The sequence below is a fragment of the Lepidochelys olivacea genome (genome assembly GCF_965140295.1).
Source record: "Lepidochelys olivacea isolate rLepOli2 genome assembly, chromosome: 8".
Classification (NCBI taxonomy): Eukaryota; Metazoa; Chordata; order Testudines; family Cheloniidae; genus Lepidochelys; species Lepidochelys olivacea.
This window is the reverse complement of record NC_140418.1, coordinates 54628746-54644935: the sequence shown is the minus strand read 5'-3', so window position 1 is coordinate 54644935 and position 16190 is coordinate 54628746. Positions and strand designations below refer to the sequence as shown.

The 16190-nt window shown below is 50.2% G+C and overlaps 1 protein-coding gene across 2 annotated transcripts in view; it reads left to right on the top strand.

Moving 5' to 3' along the window:
- Positions 1–16190, top strand: part of SHCBP1L (SHC binding and spindle associated 1 like) — a 67330-nt gene that overhangs the window by 41334 nt on the left and 9806 nt on the right. For both annotated transcript variants that reach the window (XM_084637053.1, XM_084637054.1), the window contains exon 7: positions 9960–10113. In XM_084637053.1, the coding sequence (XP_084493179.1) occupies positions 9960–10113 (154 nt within the window). The remainder of the gene's footprint in view (positions 1–9959; positions 10114–16190) is intronic.

Sequence of the window (16190 nt, the reverse complement as noted above, 5' to 3'; positions counted from 1 at the left end):
GGAGCTGTCCTCTGTGATTCTCTATTGGCGAAGGAACTGAGGGATAGTTGGGCCACTTTGTCCTTTTCGCCCTGCCATTGCAGGGGGAGGGTGTCATGAGGACATCTAGTGTGCAGGTGTGCTTCTAATGGATACTGCTTAGCAAAAAATCTTATCTTAGAGACATAGTGCACATACGTACCAAAAGCATCATCCATGTGGATAACTCATCTCAAAGAACCAGTTACTGTAAGGTAACAGTTGTTTTCAATCAGCAGGTCACACCCTTGAGTGCACACTTTCCCAACTTGCTGTCAGGATTCAGGCAAGTTCAGGCTGACAGTTTAGAACTTCGAAGGATGAATCCTTCATAGGTTTTATTACATGGCTGATGTCTTCTCCAGTCTAGGAAGGATTCCATAGTCAGTCTATTAATGTATATGGCATGCCTTTAGAATCTGGTATGTTAATTCAAGATTTGCCTTCAATTTCTTTTTGATGTAGTCATCAGGGGTCTGAAATCAGTACCTCATGGGTGCATGTACTAATTGGGAGCCCTCTGAGATTCTTCTGGGAAAGCGGAGCTTCACATCCTCACATTTTCTAAAAAGAAAAGGAGTACTTGTGGCACCTTAGAGACTAACCAATTTATTTGAGCATAAGCTTTCGTGCTCAAATAAATCGGTTAGTCTTTAAGGTGCCACAAGTACTCCTTTTCTTTTTGCGAATACAGACTAACACGGCTGTTACTCTGAAACCTGTCACATTTTCTAGATTTACTAAAACTGGGGAAGCTTCTACCTCCTTTCAAGTTTCCCATCTCCATCTGAAAATTAATCTTCACCCTGGAGGATTCAAGACCTGTGGCTGCCACATCTGCTTTGTATTAATAATATTCTACAGGGACCTAGTGGCATCATGGACCTCTCTTCTTCCTGAAGTGACTTTTTCTTATCTGAATTGAGACATCATTCTGTCTTAATCCATCTCATTCTAAAAAGATTAAATGGCATCTGGTTTTTCAATCCCAAAGAGGCCGATCTCAGCTGATGTACTGCTTTATTAGCATTATTATAAGAATGATGTATGGCATTTAGGTCAGGAACCACGAACTGGATTCACTTCTGAAAATTGTTGAATTGGGCAGTGTTCTACCAATGCCAAAAACAGGAGTTAAATGGAAAATTAGTATTTAGTGACCAAATTATTTAAATGGAGACCCCATTGTGCTTGGTACTGTACAAACATTAGAAAGTGCAGTCTCTGGCCTTAACGAATGTACAGTAATGGGAAAGAACAAATGAAATAGCACTACTTGTGGCCAAACTAGTAATGCTAAAGGATGGGTGGTGCTGGCAGGTGACCATAGTCAATTAGCTGCCCTAAACAAGTTTCAATGCATGTGCCTCTAACCCTCCTCCCTCAGTTCACTACATCTCTTCATTTTTTAAAAGTGTTTTTGTCGGGGTTATTTGTTATAACACTTCAGCATTAAACTGCCACATTAATTTGAATAAAAAACTGTTACTCACCTTTCGTAACTGTTGTTCTTCGAGATGTGTTGTTCATGTCTATTCCAATCAGGTGTGTGCTCACGCACGTGCACGTTGGCTGGAAGATTTTTCCCTTAACAGTCTCCATCGGGTCGGCCTGGGCGCCCCGTGGAGTCGCGTCCTCATGGCGCCTAATATATAAAACCCTGCCGACCCGCCACCCCTTCAGTTCCTTCTTGCCAGCAAGAGGGGAAAAGAGGGTGGGTATTGGAATAGACATGAACAACACATCTCAAAGAACAGTTATGAAAGGTGAGTAATCGTTTTTTCTTCTTTCAGTGCTTGTTCATGTTGATTCCAATCAGGTGACTCCCAAGACAAATCTAGGAGGTGGGGTCAGACCTGTCCACTGATTGGAATCCTGCTCTACCAAAGGCCACATCATCTTTGGCCTGCCTAGTAATTGCATAGTGCGTGGTGAAAGTGCGTATGGATGACCACGTTGCCACCCTGCAGATTTCCTGGATGGGGACTTGAGCCAGGAACGCTGTTGATGAAGCTTGCATCCTTGTGGAGTGCACCGTTATTGGGGGCACAGGAATCCCTGCTAGATTGTAGCATTCAGTAATGCAAGCCACAATCCATGATGAAATGCGCTGTGCCAAAATCAGCTGACCCTTCATCCTGTCTGCTACTGCCACATAGAGCTGTACCGACTTCCTGAATGGTTTTGTCCTCTCACTGGAAAAAGCTAGCACCTTGCGGACTTCCAGAGTGTGGTGCCTCTGCTCCCTGCTGCTCGAATGAGGCTCACGGTAGAAAACTGGGAGGAAAATGTCCTGGTTGATGTGGAACTGCGACACAACCTTTGGGAGGAAGGCCGGATGGAGTCTGAGCGCATCCTTGTCCTTAAAAAATATGGTGTAGGGCGGCTCCGATGTTAGGACCCTGAGCTCAGACACACTCTGGGCTGAGGTTATCGCCACCAGGAATGCGACCTTGTAGGAAAGTTAAAGCAGGAAGCATATTGATAAAGGCTCAAAGGGGTGCCCAGTGAGCCTAGAGCGGATCAAGTTGAGGTCCCAGGGAGGAACCGGTTGGTGGACGTGGGGGTACAGCCTGTCGAGGCCCTTCAGGAAGTGGCTGACCATGGGGTTAGCAAAAATTGAATGGCCCTGTACCCCCATATGGCAGCTAGGTGCACTCTTATAGAAGACAAGGAGAGACCTTCCTGCTTCAAGTGTAGAAAATAGTCCAAAATATGGCGCACTGAGGCTAGCGCTGGGGGCAAGTTGCGCTGTGCTGACCAGATTGAAAAAATCTTCCACTTGGCCAGGTACGTGGGCCTAGTGGAGGGTTTCCTACTGCTGAGAAGGACCTGTCTGACCTGTTCTGAACAGGAAAGCTCAAATGGATTCAGTCATGGAGCCTCCATGCTGTGAGGTGGAGCAACTACAGGTTTGGGTCTTGGAGACGCCCGAGATTCTGTGTGAGAAGGTCCGGGAAAAGCGACAAAGTAATCGGGGCTCCCACAGACATGTCTAGGAGAGACGCGTACCAGTGCTGACAGGGCTAGGCCAGTGATACGAGAATAACCCGAGCCCGGTCTCTATGGATCTTGAGCAGGACCTCGTAGATGAGTGGTATGGGTGGGAAGGCATGTAGAAGAGCCACCCCCCAATGGAGGATAAACGTGTCTGCTGTGGAACTCGGACTGTGATTCTGGAGGGAGCAGAACTGCTGACGCTTCCTGTTACGTCGCGAAGAGGTCGATCAGGGGACAACCCCACCTCTAGAAGCCCAAACATGTGACGTCTGGGTGAAGGGACCGTTCGTGACTGTGGAACTGCTGAGGTGGTCTGCCAGCTCATTCTGGACCCCAGGAAGGTATGATGCTTGTAGGTCGACTGAATGTTCTACACAAAAGTCCCATAGCCTGAGCGCTTCCTGGCACAGGGGAGAGGAGCGTGCACCCCCCCGTTTGTTGATATAGAACATTGCAGTTGTATTGTCCATCATGACCAATAACACATCGACCTGTTAAATATGGGCGGAATGACTGACACGTTAGGGTCATTGCTCTGAGCTCTCTGACATTGATATGAAGGAGGAGATCTGTTTGCGACTAGAGGCCTTAAATCCTGTGGTCCCCCAGATGAGCTCCCCATCCCAAATGTGACACGTCAAATCACCAGCACCAGGGATGGCTGTGGGACAGCAAAGGGAACTCCCGAGAACACCTGCTGAACATCCGTCCACCACCGGAGCGAGTCAAGGATAGAGTGAGGAAGGGTTACGATCCTGTCTGAGCTGTCCCTAGGAGGTCTGTACACTGATGCAAACCACGGCTGAAGCCTAAGTCTGGCATGTTGTACTATGTACTAACAGGCTGCCATGTGCCCGAGAAGCTTCAGGCAATTCCTCACGTGGTGGTGGGGAACTGCATGAGTCCCTGGATCATGCTGTTGAGGGCCTGAAATCTCGCCTGCGGGAGGCATGTTCTGGCTTGAGTTGAGTCCAGTACTGCCCCTATGAATTCTATCCTCTGGACTGGGGACAAAGTCAATTTGGCTTCATTCAGGAGCAGGCCCAGATTCTCGAAGGTGGCTCTAATAAAGGTTACCTGAGCTTCCACCTGTGCCCTGGAGCGGCCTTTGATCAGCCAGTCATCAAAGTACAGAAACACCTGTCCCTGATGTCTTCACAGAAAGGCGGTGATGACTACCGTGCACTTGGTGAATACTCGAGGTGCTGCTGACAGGCCGAACAGGAGGACAGTAAATTGGTAATGGGGACCATTGACCACAAACCTGAGGAACTTTCTGTGGTTTGAGTGATTATGTGAAAATACGCATCCTTCAAGTCGAGGATGTCATACCAGTCTGCTGGATCCAGTGAAGGGATGATGGAGGCCAGGGAGACCATGCGGAACCTGAGTTTCCTCACAAACTTGTTGAGGTCGTGCAGGTCCAGGATAGGCCTGAAGCCGCCTTTGGCATTCGATATTAAGAAATGGCGGGAATAGAAGCCGTCGTCCCTGTGTTCCAGTGGAACCTCCTCCACCGCCCTTAGCACTAGGAACAACTGCACCTCCTGAACGAGAAGTTGCTCATGAGAAGGGTCCCTGAAGAGGGACGGGGAAGGGGGGTGGGAGGGCACAGAACTGGATGGAGTATCCCCTCTCTACTGTGCAGAGTACCCAGCAATCCGACGTGATATGGGACCAGGCACGGTAGAAAGGGGATAGTCGGGAGGAGAAGGTAAGGTGGGGTAGATCCAGTCTCTGGTCTGGAATGCCATCCTCGATCGCATCTTCAGAAGGCCGGTTTAGGGCCAGAGGGTGGTTTGGACTATCCAGAGCCTTGATTAGTGGAGGAGTGTTGCCTCCTCCTGCCGCTCCTGTTCTCCTCCAAGAGCTGTCCTGGCAGTTCTGCTGCTGGAACCTTTGAGGAGGTTGCTGGCGGAAGTGTCTCCGCTGTGTGGCGGGAGTGTGTAAGCCCAAAGATCTGAGGGTGGTTCGGGAATCTTTTAGGCTGTGGAGCCGTTTGAATGGAGGTCCTGAATGGTTTGCTGGACCTTGTAGGGTAAGCTTCACCATCGCTGCACAGGTATTTTTAGAGTACCTGCTCACAGTGGCCTGTTGGTTAGCAATACGAAGCTGCAAACCACCAGTCGAGTAGACCTTCGTACCCACAAGGTCAAGGTGTGTAGCGTCCCTATTCTTTGGGGAAAGATCTTGGAAACTCTGTCTCTCCCACTGGTTAGCCGCATCAACCACCAGCGAGTCCGGAGGCAGGTGGGAGTATAAATGCTTGAATCCTCTGGAAGGCACGAAATACCACCATTCATTGCGTTTGGCAGTAGGTAGCAAAGATGCCGGCGTCTGCTACAGGGTCTTAGTGGTGTCCACAACCGTCTTTATGAGGGGCAAGGCTACATGTGAAGGTCGCGAGGGTGCTAGGATGTCCACCACGGGATCTGCCTCTACCACTTCCTCAGCCTTGATACCCAGACCCTGGGCAGCCCTACGGAGCAATTGCTGCAGAACTCTGTTGTCCTCCAATGCAGGAGCTATGACCATCCCCGCCAATGCTTCATCCGGCGACGAGGAGGAGGAAGCGTGTGTTGGTAGTGGAAGCTCCCTCCCCATCTGCCCAGGAGGGGTCACGTGACTCCCGGGGCAGCATTGGAGGAAGTGGTGCCGGGACCATAAGCATCAGAAGAGGCATTGGCGTGTGCATCAGTCTCACTGGAGGGAGCTGCGTTGGCACGCTCACAGGAGCCGCTGGTGTCGGGGGGCTCGGTGCCGACATTGGTACCGGGGCCATAGGTGCCTGCATCGAGGTAGGCGTTGACAGTGGTGCAGGTGTGGGAGACGGGTGCATCGATGCCATGAAGGGTGGTGCCGAAGTCGGAGCTGAGCATGGGGCCGGAGTCCACGACGGAGCTGGAGGCGCCAAGGGCAGATGCGCAGTGGAAGGTGGTATGAAAGTGGCGGAGGCCATGGAAGATGTTGCTGAGCGTCTGTCCTGGGTTCCTCCCTGGCTGTGGTGAAAAGCTCAGGGGCTCCAGAAGGGCCACTGAGGTGGATTCTGCCACTGCAGAGGCCACGCCTGAGGCTCTCTTCTGTCCCTACCCGACCTCGCTCTAAGACTTTTTCTCCTACCCAAGCAATAGGAGTCGGATTCTGACTCCGAGGTCTCAGACACTGAAGACCATGGAGGAGCCAATCCTCGATGCCTCAAATGTCGAGAGCTCGGGGAGTGAATAAGTTCTCTGTCGGAATGGGTCGACGCGAAGGGGAGCATCTAGACATCATAGCCAGCTTCACTTTAGAGTGCACCAGAGGACGTGGCTCCGTCTGCGCTGAGGGTTCCTCCCTGGCAAGCGAGAATGGTGCCGTCAGGTGGAGGAGGTCCTGAGCAGCCTGGCACGCTTCCAGAATGGATGGGAGCTGCAGCTGCTGCATAGGTGCCGGTGATCGAGGTGGGGCCGGACTCGACTCGACACGGCCCTGGAAGGAGATGCCGAGGAGTGGCCTGCTTGGGGTCGCACGTCTTGTGGCTTAGCCAGAGGAGAATGGTCGTCCGGCTTTTTCTTTTTTTTGAGGCACTGGTGAGAGGGAGCGGTGCCTACTGTCAGGCTGGCCCCGTGAGGATCCGTGGTGGTGCTGAGTGTCTCTGGAAGAGTCCTTCCTCAGCACTGAACTTGCTGACGACGCTTGGGCACTTCACGTTGAGGACGCTGCTGCAGGGGTCGGGTCCCTCGAGCCCAGGTCAGAGTGGGCATAGGGCTGCCTCCATGAGGATCACCTTGAGCCACTGTTCCCTTTCCTTAAGTGTTCTCTGATGGAACTCGCAGAACGATCTTCCGATGGGTCTCCCCCAGGCACCGTAGACACGACGAGTATGGGTCATTTTTTGGCATGCGCTTGGCACAGGCCACGCAGTTCTTGAAACCCAGGGACCATGGCATACCACAGCGCTGAGGCCGGAGTGGGGGTGGAAAACCCCCAACTAACACTATATTATATTAAACTATTAACTCAAACAGCACTAAGAACTAACTATATATAACAGAATAGTGAAGAAAACTTGCTGAGCAAGAGCCAAGGGAAGTTCCAGCCACTGTCACTGGCGGTAAGAAGGAACTGAAGGGGTGGCGGGTCAGCAGGGCTATATATTAGGTGCCATGAGGGTGCAACTCCAGGGCGCGCCTAGGCGGACCCAACAGATGCTGCTAAGGGAAAAATCTTCCAGCCAATGTGTACACACCTGATGGGAATTGACATGAACAAGCACTCGAAGAAGAACTGGCGTGTCTTGAGCAGATTCTTCCATCTCTCTACCTTTTCCCTTCACATGATTTTGTTTCTTTTGCTTTTAATCTTGTTTTTCCTTTTTTTTTTTTTTTGTATTATGAATAGGACCCAACCAAATTCATGGCCATGAAAAACGCATCACGAACTGTGAAATCTGGTCTTCTGTGTGCTTTTACTCTATACTATACAGATTTCCTGGGGGGAGACCAGCATCTCTCAAGTTGGGGGTCCTGGCTCAAAAGGGAGTGCAAGGGGGTCACAAGGTTATTTTAAGGGGCTCACGGTATTGCCACTCTTACTTCTGCACTGCCTTCAGAGTTGTGTGGCCAGAGAGCAGCAGCTGCTGGCTAGGCACTCAGCTCTGAAGGCAGCACCCTGCTAGCAGCAGTGCAGTAGTAAGGGTGGCAATACCGTGAGCCCCTTAAAATAAGGATGGTAATACCATACCATACCACCCTTACTTCTACACTGCTGTCTTCAGAGCTGACTGGGGGCCCAGCTCAGCAGGCCAGAAGTAAGGGTGGCAATACCATACCATGCTATCCTTACTTCTGCACTGCTACTGGCAGCAGTGCTGCCTTCAGAGCTGGGCTCCCAGACAGCAGCCACCACTTTCCAGCTGCCCAGCTCTGAAGGCAGCACCGCCACCAGCAGCAGCGCAGAAATAAGGGTAGCAATACCGCAACCTCCCCTACATTAAACTTGCAACCACTCCATAACTCCTTTTTTGGGGTCAGGACCCTTACAATTACAACACCATGAAATTTCAGATTTAAATCACTGAAATCATTAAATTTGCAATTTTTAAAATCCTATCATCATGAAATGGACCAAAATGGACCATGAATTTGATAGGGCCCTAATTATGAATTGTTCCTTCTACTAATCCCTCCCCTTAATTTTTTCCTGTGCACTTCCTCACCTTATCTTTCTCTCCTCCTCTCTTCATCATTTACTTTTTTATTCTCTTATGCCAATAATATACTGTAACAGTATGATGCCATTAAGCATGCCCACTTGGGGCATGATGTGGCCTTGCAGTCCTGCCACCCCCTTATTCTGTTGAGGTCATGCAATGATTTACTCAGACTTGGGAACTGAGAACAAGATACGCTCTTTGTGATGTTTTATTAACTCCTTTTACAGAGTATAAAAAGCCGCATCTCATTAAGCCCCTCAACTCCAACCCCTCTTCTGGCCTTGGGGCTAATGCTCTTCCAAGTTCAGGAGTTCCTAGCACCCATCCCAGAGCTGGGTTATCATGCAAAACAAACTCATGCTTCTCAGATGAGGAGTACATCCACAGCTCTCCTCTTGGAGCAGGATTAAGCTTCAGGCTACCTGGCCCTTTTTTAGTCATTCCTTTCACGCGTCAGCTTGGAGGTGAACAGGCCATAGTTATCCTCCTGTTAGAGCAGTGGTGGGCTACCTGCAGCCTGTGGACTGTATGCGGCCCGTCAGGATAATCTGCTGGCAGGTTGCCAGACAGTGTTTACATTTGCATGGCAACTTGCAGCTTCCAGTGTCCACAGTTCGCCGTTCCCAGCCAATGGGAGCTGCTGGAAGTGGCACGGGCCACAGGGACATGCTGGCTGCCACTTCCCGCAGCTCCCATTGGCTGGGAACGGCAAACTGTGGCCACTGGGAGCTGTGGGCGGCCATGAATGTAAACAAACTGTCTTACAGCCTGGCAGTGGATTACCCTGGTGGGCTGCATGTGGCCCGCGGGCTGCCCACCACTGTGCTAGAGTCTTTGGGAGCACTTCCCTCCAACTGAGCCTTTTATCAGGCCCAGGTATATGTTAGCTAGTTAGCTGCCAGATGGCCTTGCTTTCCTTAAAGAATCTGTCATAGGTAGATTGGCCCTGACTCCCCTTAAAAGGGCCAGCCACCCTATGACATATATGCATCCATCTCTTTTTCTTGCGTTATCATACACACTCTTGGGCACTGAACCATATCACATTCACTCCCTAATATCTCTTCCCCCTCCTCTCGATCTGTCAGAGACCATCTACCTGGTACCTTTCACATGAGGGTTGAGTTTCCCCTTCCCAATACTCCATTCTGAGCACCTCCTACCTCCAATGAAGAGTTTTGGGCCAAGGGGGAGCAGCAATGGCGAGTCTCCCCTCATGTACCTGGGACCAGGCGCATTCTTCCTTGGTCTCTACATGGGCTGAAGATTTTCTCCTTGCAACAGAACATGGAAGGGGAGCTACTGGTGGGGGATCAGCTGCCACAGTTTAGCCAAATGACTCCAAACTTACAGGCTACTCTGTTTTGAGCAACTAATCCCCAAGTTAAGGGGGAAGGAGCAGGACGGGGCTGGAGATCAGACAGGGTCTTACAGAGAAAAAAGCTCAGCTATGGAAAAGATGGCAGCTGGGAGGAAAGGAGCAGATTCATTTTTGTCAGTCCCTTTAAGCTGCTCTCTGCAGCCAGGCAAGCTCGAGAATGTTCCACAGGGGCCTGGGATGGGCAGGAATGTGTGACTCCACAGCCAACATGCAATCTTGCTGTTTGAAATGAGCAAAGGTAAATGACAATGTAAGAAACAACAGCGTAGCAGATTTCAAAAGATTGGCTGTTAATTCAAAAGTTTCATGGTGTTTGTGTGTGTTTTGTCTTACCTTGATAGTTGCTGCTCCCTCTTTCCTGTACAGGTTAAGGATTTTTCTGTTGACACAGTGCTTCAACAACATGATAATTTAAACATGGCTTTGGATAGCTGTTACAGTGGCGATAGTGTGGTTATTTTCCCAGGAGAATATAAGGCTGCAAACCTCTCCATGTTAACTGAGGATATTGTTATTCAAGGTCAGCAGTGCATTCTACTTATTTTTAACTTTACAAATTGTAACTATATAAAGCAGTCCTTCAGATCAGCAATTACTACAGGTAAATAGGGGGGCAGGGAGGAACTCACTGTGAATTCTAATGGGATTAGTAACACTGAATCTGAAAACATCAGACAGAATAAAAGTTGTGCTAATCACCCCTGGTGTAAAGTACTGTGCAACTGAATTTAGTATATAAGGAATTTTGTGATATATTCATTCAGTAAGAATTCATTGTTAGGGCTCCATGTTTGTCACAGAAGTCACGGATTCCATGACTTTCCACGACCTCTGTGGGAGCCAGTGTGGCTGACCCCAGGGCCCCCCAAAGCAGCTGCTCAGGTGGCCCTGGGGACAGCCACACCAGCGCAGCCCCACATCCAGCCACTGCTGGAGTGGCCCTGGCGCCAGCTTGAGCAGCGTTCCCCAGATGGCCAGTGCAGCTGCCAGAGTAGTTGCTTTCCCAGGCGTCCTGTGGCAGCAGTCCCCGGGCGGCCAGAGTAGTCGCTTTCCCAGGCGTCCCGTGGCAGCAGTCCCCAGGCGGCTGGTGCAGTTGCTAGCAGCGGTCCCCGGGTGGCTGGAGTAGCCGCTTCCCTGGTGGCCCCTGGCAGTGGTCCCCACTGCAGCCACTGTCGGCAGCCCCCAGCAGCTGGCCCCAGCCCCGCCAGCAGCAACCCCCTGGGACGACCACTCTCCATCAGCAGCCCCTTTAAGATTTAGTCAGGGGTATTTACAGTAAAAGTCATGGACACGTCACGGGCCGTGAATTTTTGTGTATTTCAGGGAAAGGGTTGGAATGGCGGCAGGGAAGGGGCGGGGCCTCACAGAAGGGGTGGAGTGGGGCGGGGCCGGGGCAGCCCTCGGGCCAATGTATGAGTCAGGTGGCCCTCGTGGTCATTTGAGTTTGAGACCCCTGGCTTAGAGCACCTCCATTAGAGAGCTTACAGAGGTGCAGCTGCTGTAAACTCTTAGTGTAGCTGTGCCCTTAATGTTGGCTGCTTTATACCTGTTCCTGGGTTCCTAGTTTGGATTTTTGATTCTAGTGTATCAGACGTTCTCGATTACATCAGGCACTTTGCCTTAATGGGCTTGCCTGTTTTATGCCACAGTATAACCAGATTCCATCACCTTCCCTTTCAAGGTCTTTGAGGTGCTACTTATGAGTGTAATGACCACTTGTGAATAATGTAATCATCACTAACTTGTGAGAATAAAACATATACTACAGTATCATGTATTCTACCTAAACAGTGAACTCTCTGCTAAAGATCACTAACAGGCAACATTATTAGACCACTTCAAAACATCCCTTGAACAAATCTTTGCTGATCCCTTAGATATTTACTTAAGACAGGCTTTACTGTATAAATAGAACGAAGTAATTTTAAATGCAAAGTATGTTAATGTAGCATTATGGTCAGTAACAAACTCAGAATAGAGAAATAAAGTTAAGGTTCTTTGAGGTGGCCTCAGCCTATTTCTACTTGAGATCTGTGGCTGAACTTTGGGACCTTTCTGCAGATCAGTTAGTTTCTTTAAGGCTACATCAGTGTCCTCTCATAGCAGCAAATGTTCACCGCATGGACTGCAAAAGGCTATGCAGACCCAGCCCTCTCAATTCCTTTACTTATGCCGTCAGCTGAAGATATAGTGCCTTCTCTCTTTGCTTTGAATGAACGATTGGCTTCTGTTGTTTTCATTCCAAACTTTAACTTATTACATTGGGTAAAATGGTTGTTGCCTTGCACATTTTATTTTGGACTTAGAATTCTCTGATTTTTTGATCCCAGCTGCTCACACTTCCAAGGATTCTGATAAGAAAGGTGGATTTAAGCAGTGTATGTTATTTCCCTCGTGGTTCCTTGAGGCAGACACATGCATTTGCTGTTTGTTCTGCTTGCAATAAGCCTGTTCCCCAAACTGCTCCACTGTGTACAGGGCCTTCAAATCTCAAGTCTGCACCAGTAAGCAGCAGAGGTTTTATGCCATCCTCATCAAAGAGGCTTTAAAAGCTCAAGTCCTGACTCTGATGTTGAATCAGCTGTCCTGTGAAGAAATAGAGTAGACCTCTTCGAGACTCAAAGCCAGGAAAATGAGGAATAAATTCCACAATAACGTCAGTTCAAAACAGATCAGGGTCCATGACTTCTATGAGTACTGAAGTCTCTGACGCCAATAACATCAGCTCTGACGTGAACCTTTTTGATATAGAGCCAGATCTCTTAAGGAACCTGCTGATGTAGGTCATTCATTGGTGCCAGGAGCTCGCAGATATCCAGTGGTAGTGGAAGCAAAATACACTCCAAATGTGGATCATATAGGAGCTCTGCTGAATATTCTTTAAATCCTCAGGACTCTCCATTGGTGGAACGTCACAGAATAGTTAGAAGGAAGTTTCATGTCTTTGGACACATTGCAGAAGATGACCGTTTGTGAGAGACTAAGCTCCGGATACATTTTCTAGAATGGAGGTGGATTCTAAAAATCTCTTCTGCTATGGCTTCATGGGTCACATTCAATTGTTAACAGAGAACAGTGCAGCTGCGTATTGTATTAGCAAATAGAGTTATCAGAATTTATCTCCACAGGGATACTTATTTCTCCACGTCTTCAGAACTTTTGTGTTTTGAGCACCAGGCTTATAGAACTAAGACTGAGGAAAGCATAATAATGTTTTGCTATTTTTACTTGGCATTTGACCAGCATATTAAATGTGTATCATTAATAGGTCCTGGTTCAGCGCAACATGGCACATGCAATCAAACAAGGAGGTCTGGAGAGGGAACAAATTTGGATAACTTAAATTCTTTGAGTGATTGCTCATGTCAATTCCAAGTAGGTGTGCGCACGCCACGTGCACGATCGTCAGAAGTTTTTTCCTAGTGGTACCCGTCAGATCGACTGTGGAGCCCCCTGGAGTGGCGCCTTCATGGTGGTGTATATAGGTCCCTGCTGACCCGCTACCTCTTCAGTTCCTTACCACCAGCGATGGTCATTGGAGCAGCTCCTCTCTTGCATTCACAAGTGATTCCCTAGTGGGCGCTCTTCTATCTGTAAAAAGTTTGCATAGTTGTAGTTAGTTAATAGTATAGTTAGTTAAGTTTATATTGAGGGTTACACCCCCCCCCCCCGCAACTCCAGGACGGAGGCATGCCTCGGTCTCAGGGCTTCAAGCCGTGCAGGTCTTACCTCAAGCCCATGCCCAAGGGAAACCCACATGACTCCTGTCTCAAGTGGAGAAGGACACCATTCCGACAGTAAAATTTGCAGGGGCTTTAAGCCCAGGACCAAAAAGGAGCGGGGACTTTCAGCTGAAACTCCTTTTGATGAAGTCAGCCCTTCGCCCTCAGCTGGCCCAGGCGTGTAGCATGCCAGCCTTGGTGTGGGAGTCTACGGCGCCGAGAAAAGACTCATCTAAGGAACCTCAGCACCACCATTCCCGGCACTGAGAACCAGCTCCAGTATGAGGAACTGCTCGTAGTCTTCAGTGCCACACAAAAAGAAGAGCGCAGACAGGGGCCACTCCCCTACTAAGACAGCAGACCAACCTCGGGCCTGTCTATGCTGGTACTGTTGACTCTGGCCTCTTGGGGAGGGCTGTCGAGTCTGGTCCTGGTGGACTCCCCAGTGCAGGAGGAGCTAGAGGAGGAACTGGATCTTTCCTCCATGCCAGACACCTTTGAGGTGGCAAGGGACTTGATAGTCATTACGGCACAGTCTCCTGCCCTGCTGGCCCATGCTCCGGCACAGACAGTGCCACCAGCGCTCATCTGTCATAGGGGCAAGCCTATGATGCGGCACTATTCCCTGGCACCATCTAGGTCTGCAACACCCAGGTCAGCTCAGAATTCTCCTCAGAGGTGGACTCCTACACATCCCGGCAGAGCCGGTACTGCTCCTGGAACAGCCCAAGATAGGACAAAGGGCAGCTGGTGCTTATAATGTCCAGGCTGCCGCACTGGCAGGGGCCGACTCAGTGGCCCTTTTCGACTCCATGGGCCAACCACCAAACCCACGGGCCCAGTTCCAGGTCCCTGTTGATGGTGTCAGGGGCTCGGATGCTTCTATCGACCTCCTCTGTCACCAGGGAGCCTCGCTGTGCTCGGGATGTGGAAGCCCAGACCAATGAACAGTCAAGGCTGGATACTGACACGGGCGCTGGCACCATAGTGGCTGTGGCACTGGGTACTGCAGCTGTCATCTGCTCCACTCAAGGGGTTGCCATGCAAGTGGATCTCTGTGAGCTGGAGGGTCAGGAAGACTTAGTACCACCAAGGGCGTCATCCTCGTCCTCCCCGGATGAGGCGGTGGCAGGGACCTCCACCACATTATCTCCTATGGACACCAGGGCCCATCAGGACCTACTCAGGAGGATGGCCCAGAACCTAAACATGCAGGCAGAGGTGGTCTCTGAGGACACGGACCCAATGATGGACATTCTGGCCCTTGAAGGGTCCTCGAGGGTGGCTTTGCCTCTCATTAAAACTATACAAAATACCACCAAGGCGCTGTAGCATACACCCACCTCCATCCTGCCGAGGGGGTGGAGCATAAATACTTTGTGCCGTTTAAGGGTTACGAACATCTCTTTACTCACCCCCAGCGGGGACCCTGGTGGTAGAGCGGCTAATCACAAGGAGTGGCAGGGACAGCTGGGGCCTATGTCCAAATCCAAGGATTCTAAGAAGCTGGACCTCTTCGGTCAGAAAGTCTACTCCACCAGGGGGGCTCCAGCTTCGCATAGCGAACCAGCAAGTGGTCCTGAGCCATGATGCTTATAATTCCTGGAGTTCTCTGGCGAAGTTCCAGGAATTGCTCCCAGCTGACTTCGCTCCGAGTTTGGGGCGGTCCTGGAGAAGGGCAAGGTGATTGCCAAGACCTCTCTTCAGGCTGCCCTGGACTCAAGACTCGGCCACCCACACTATGGCCATGACCCTGAGGCACAGCTCTTGGCTGCAGGTCTCAAGGCTCCTGCATGAGGTCCAAAATACAATCCAGGATCTGCCCTTCAACTGCTCTGGCCTCTCTGTGGAAGACAGACAGACTCAAGGCTTCATAACCTTAAGGATTCACGGGTGACCCTCAAGTTTTTGGGGCTGCACACTTGGAGAAGAAAAGGAAGCCATTTAAGCTCTAGGTCGCCACTCTACCCCTCTTAGACAGGACTATAGCAGGAACCAGGGCAGAAGTAATAGGAGGTGCCCATCTCAGTCCTCCTCCAGCCAGGGCCAGGCTAAGCAGCCTTTGAGCTCAAAGCCAAACTTTTGAAGGTGTGCCCGAGGAGGGAACACCAGTTCGTTACCTGGATCCTTCCCCTCCTTTTGTGAATGATCTATCCCCTTTCTACTGTGCCTGGGCTCAAATAACCTCAGACCAGTGGGTCCTGAGCACCTTAGAATTGGGATTCTCTCCAATTCTGTTCCCTCCCACCGACCTTCCCTGTCCCTTTTCAGGGACCCTTCTCACGACCAACTTCTAAGTTTAGGAAGTGCAAATGCTCCTACAGCTCGGGGTGGTAGAGGAGGTTCCTTTGGAGTTCAGGGGCAGGGGATTCTACTCCCATTACTCCTTAATCCCCAAGGCCAAGGGTGGGCTTAGGCCTATTTTAGACCCACGAAACTTCAACAGATTCATGAAGAAATTGAAGTTCCGCATGGTGTCCCTGGCTTCCATCATTCCCTGTCTGGATCCGGGGGATTGGTACGCTGCCCTTGACTTGAAGGACACATACTTCCACGTCTCCATAATCCTATTCCACAGAAGGTTTCTGCGATTTGTGATCAGCAACACGCATTACCAGTTCATGGTCCTCCCCTTCGACCTATCAGCGGCCCCATAGGTATTGAAGTGCATGGCAGTCGTGGCAGCTCTTCTTCGAAAGCATCAGATACAAGTCTTCCTGTACTTAGACGACTGGCTCATCTCGAGCCCAGGTGGAGGAACACGTGAACCTGATGCGTGCGATGTTCCTCAGACTCTGTCTCATCCTCAACATGGCAAAGTTGACCTTAACTCCCACTCAGAGAATAGAATTCATTGAGGCACTCTTGGACTCCA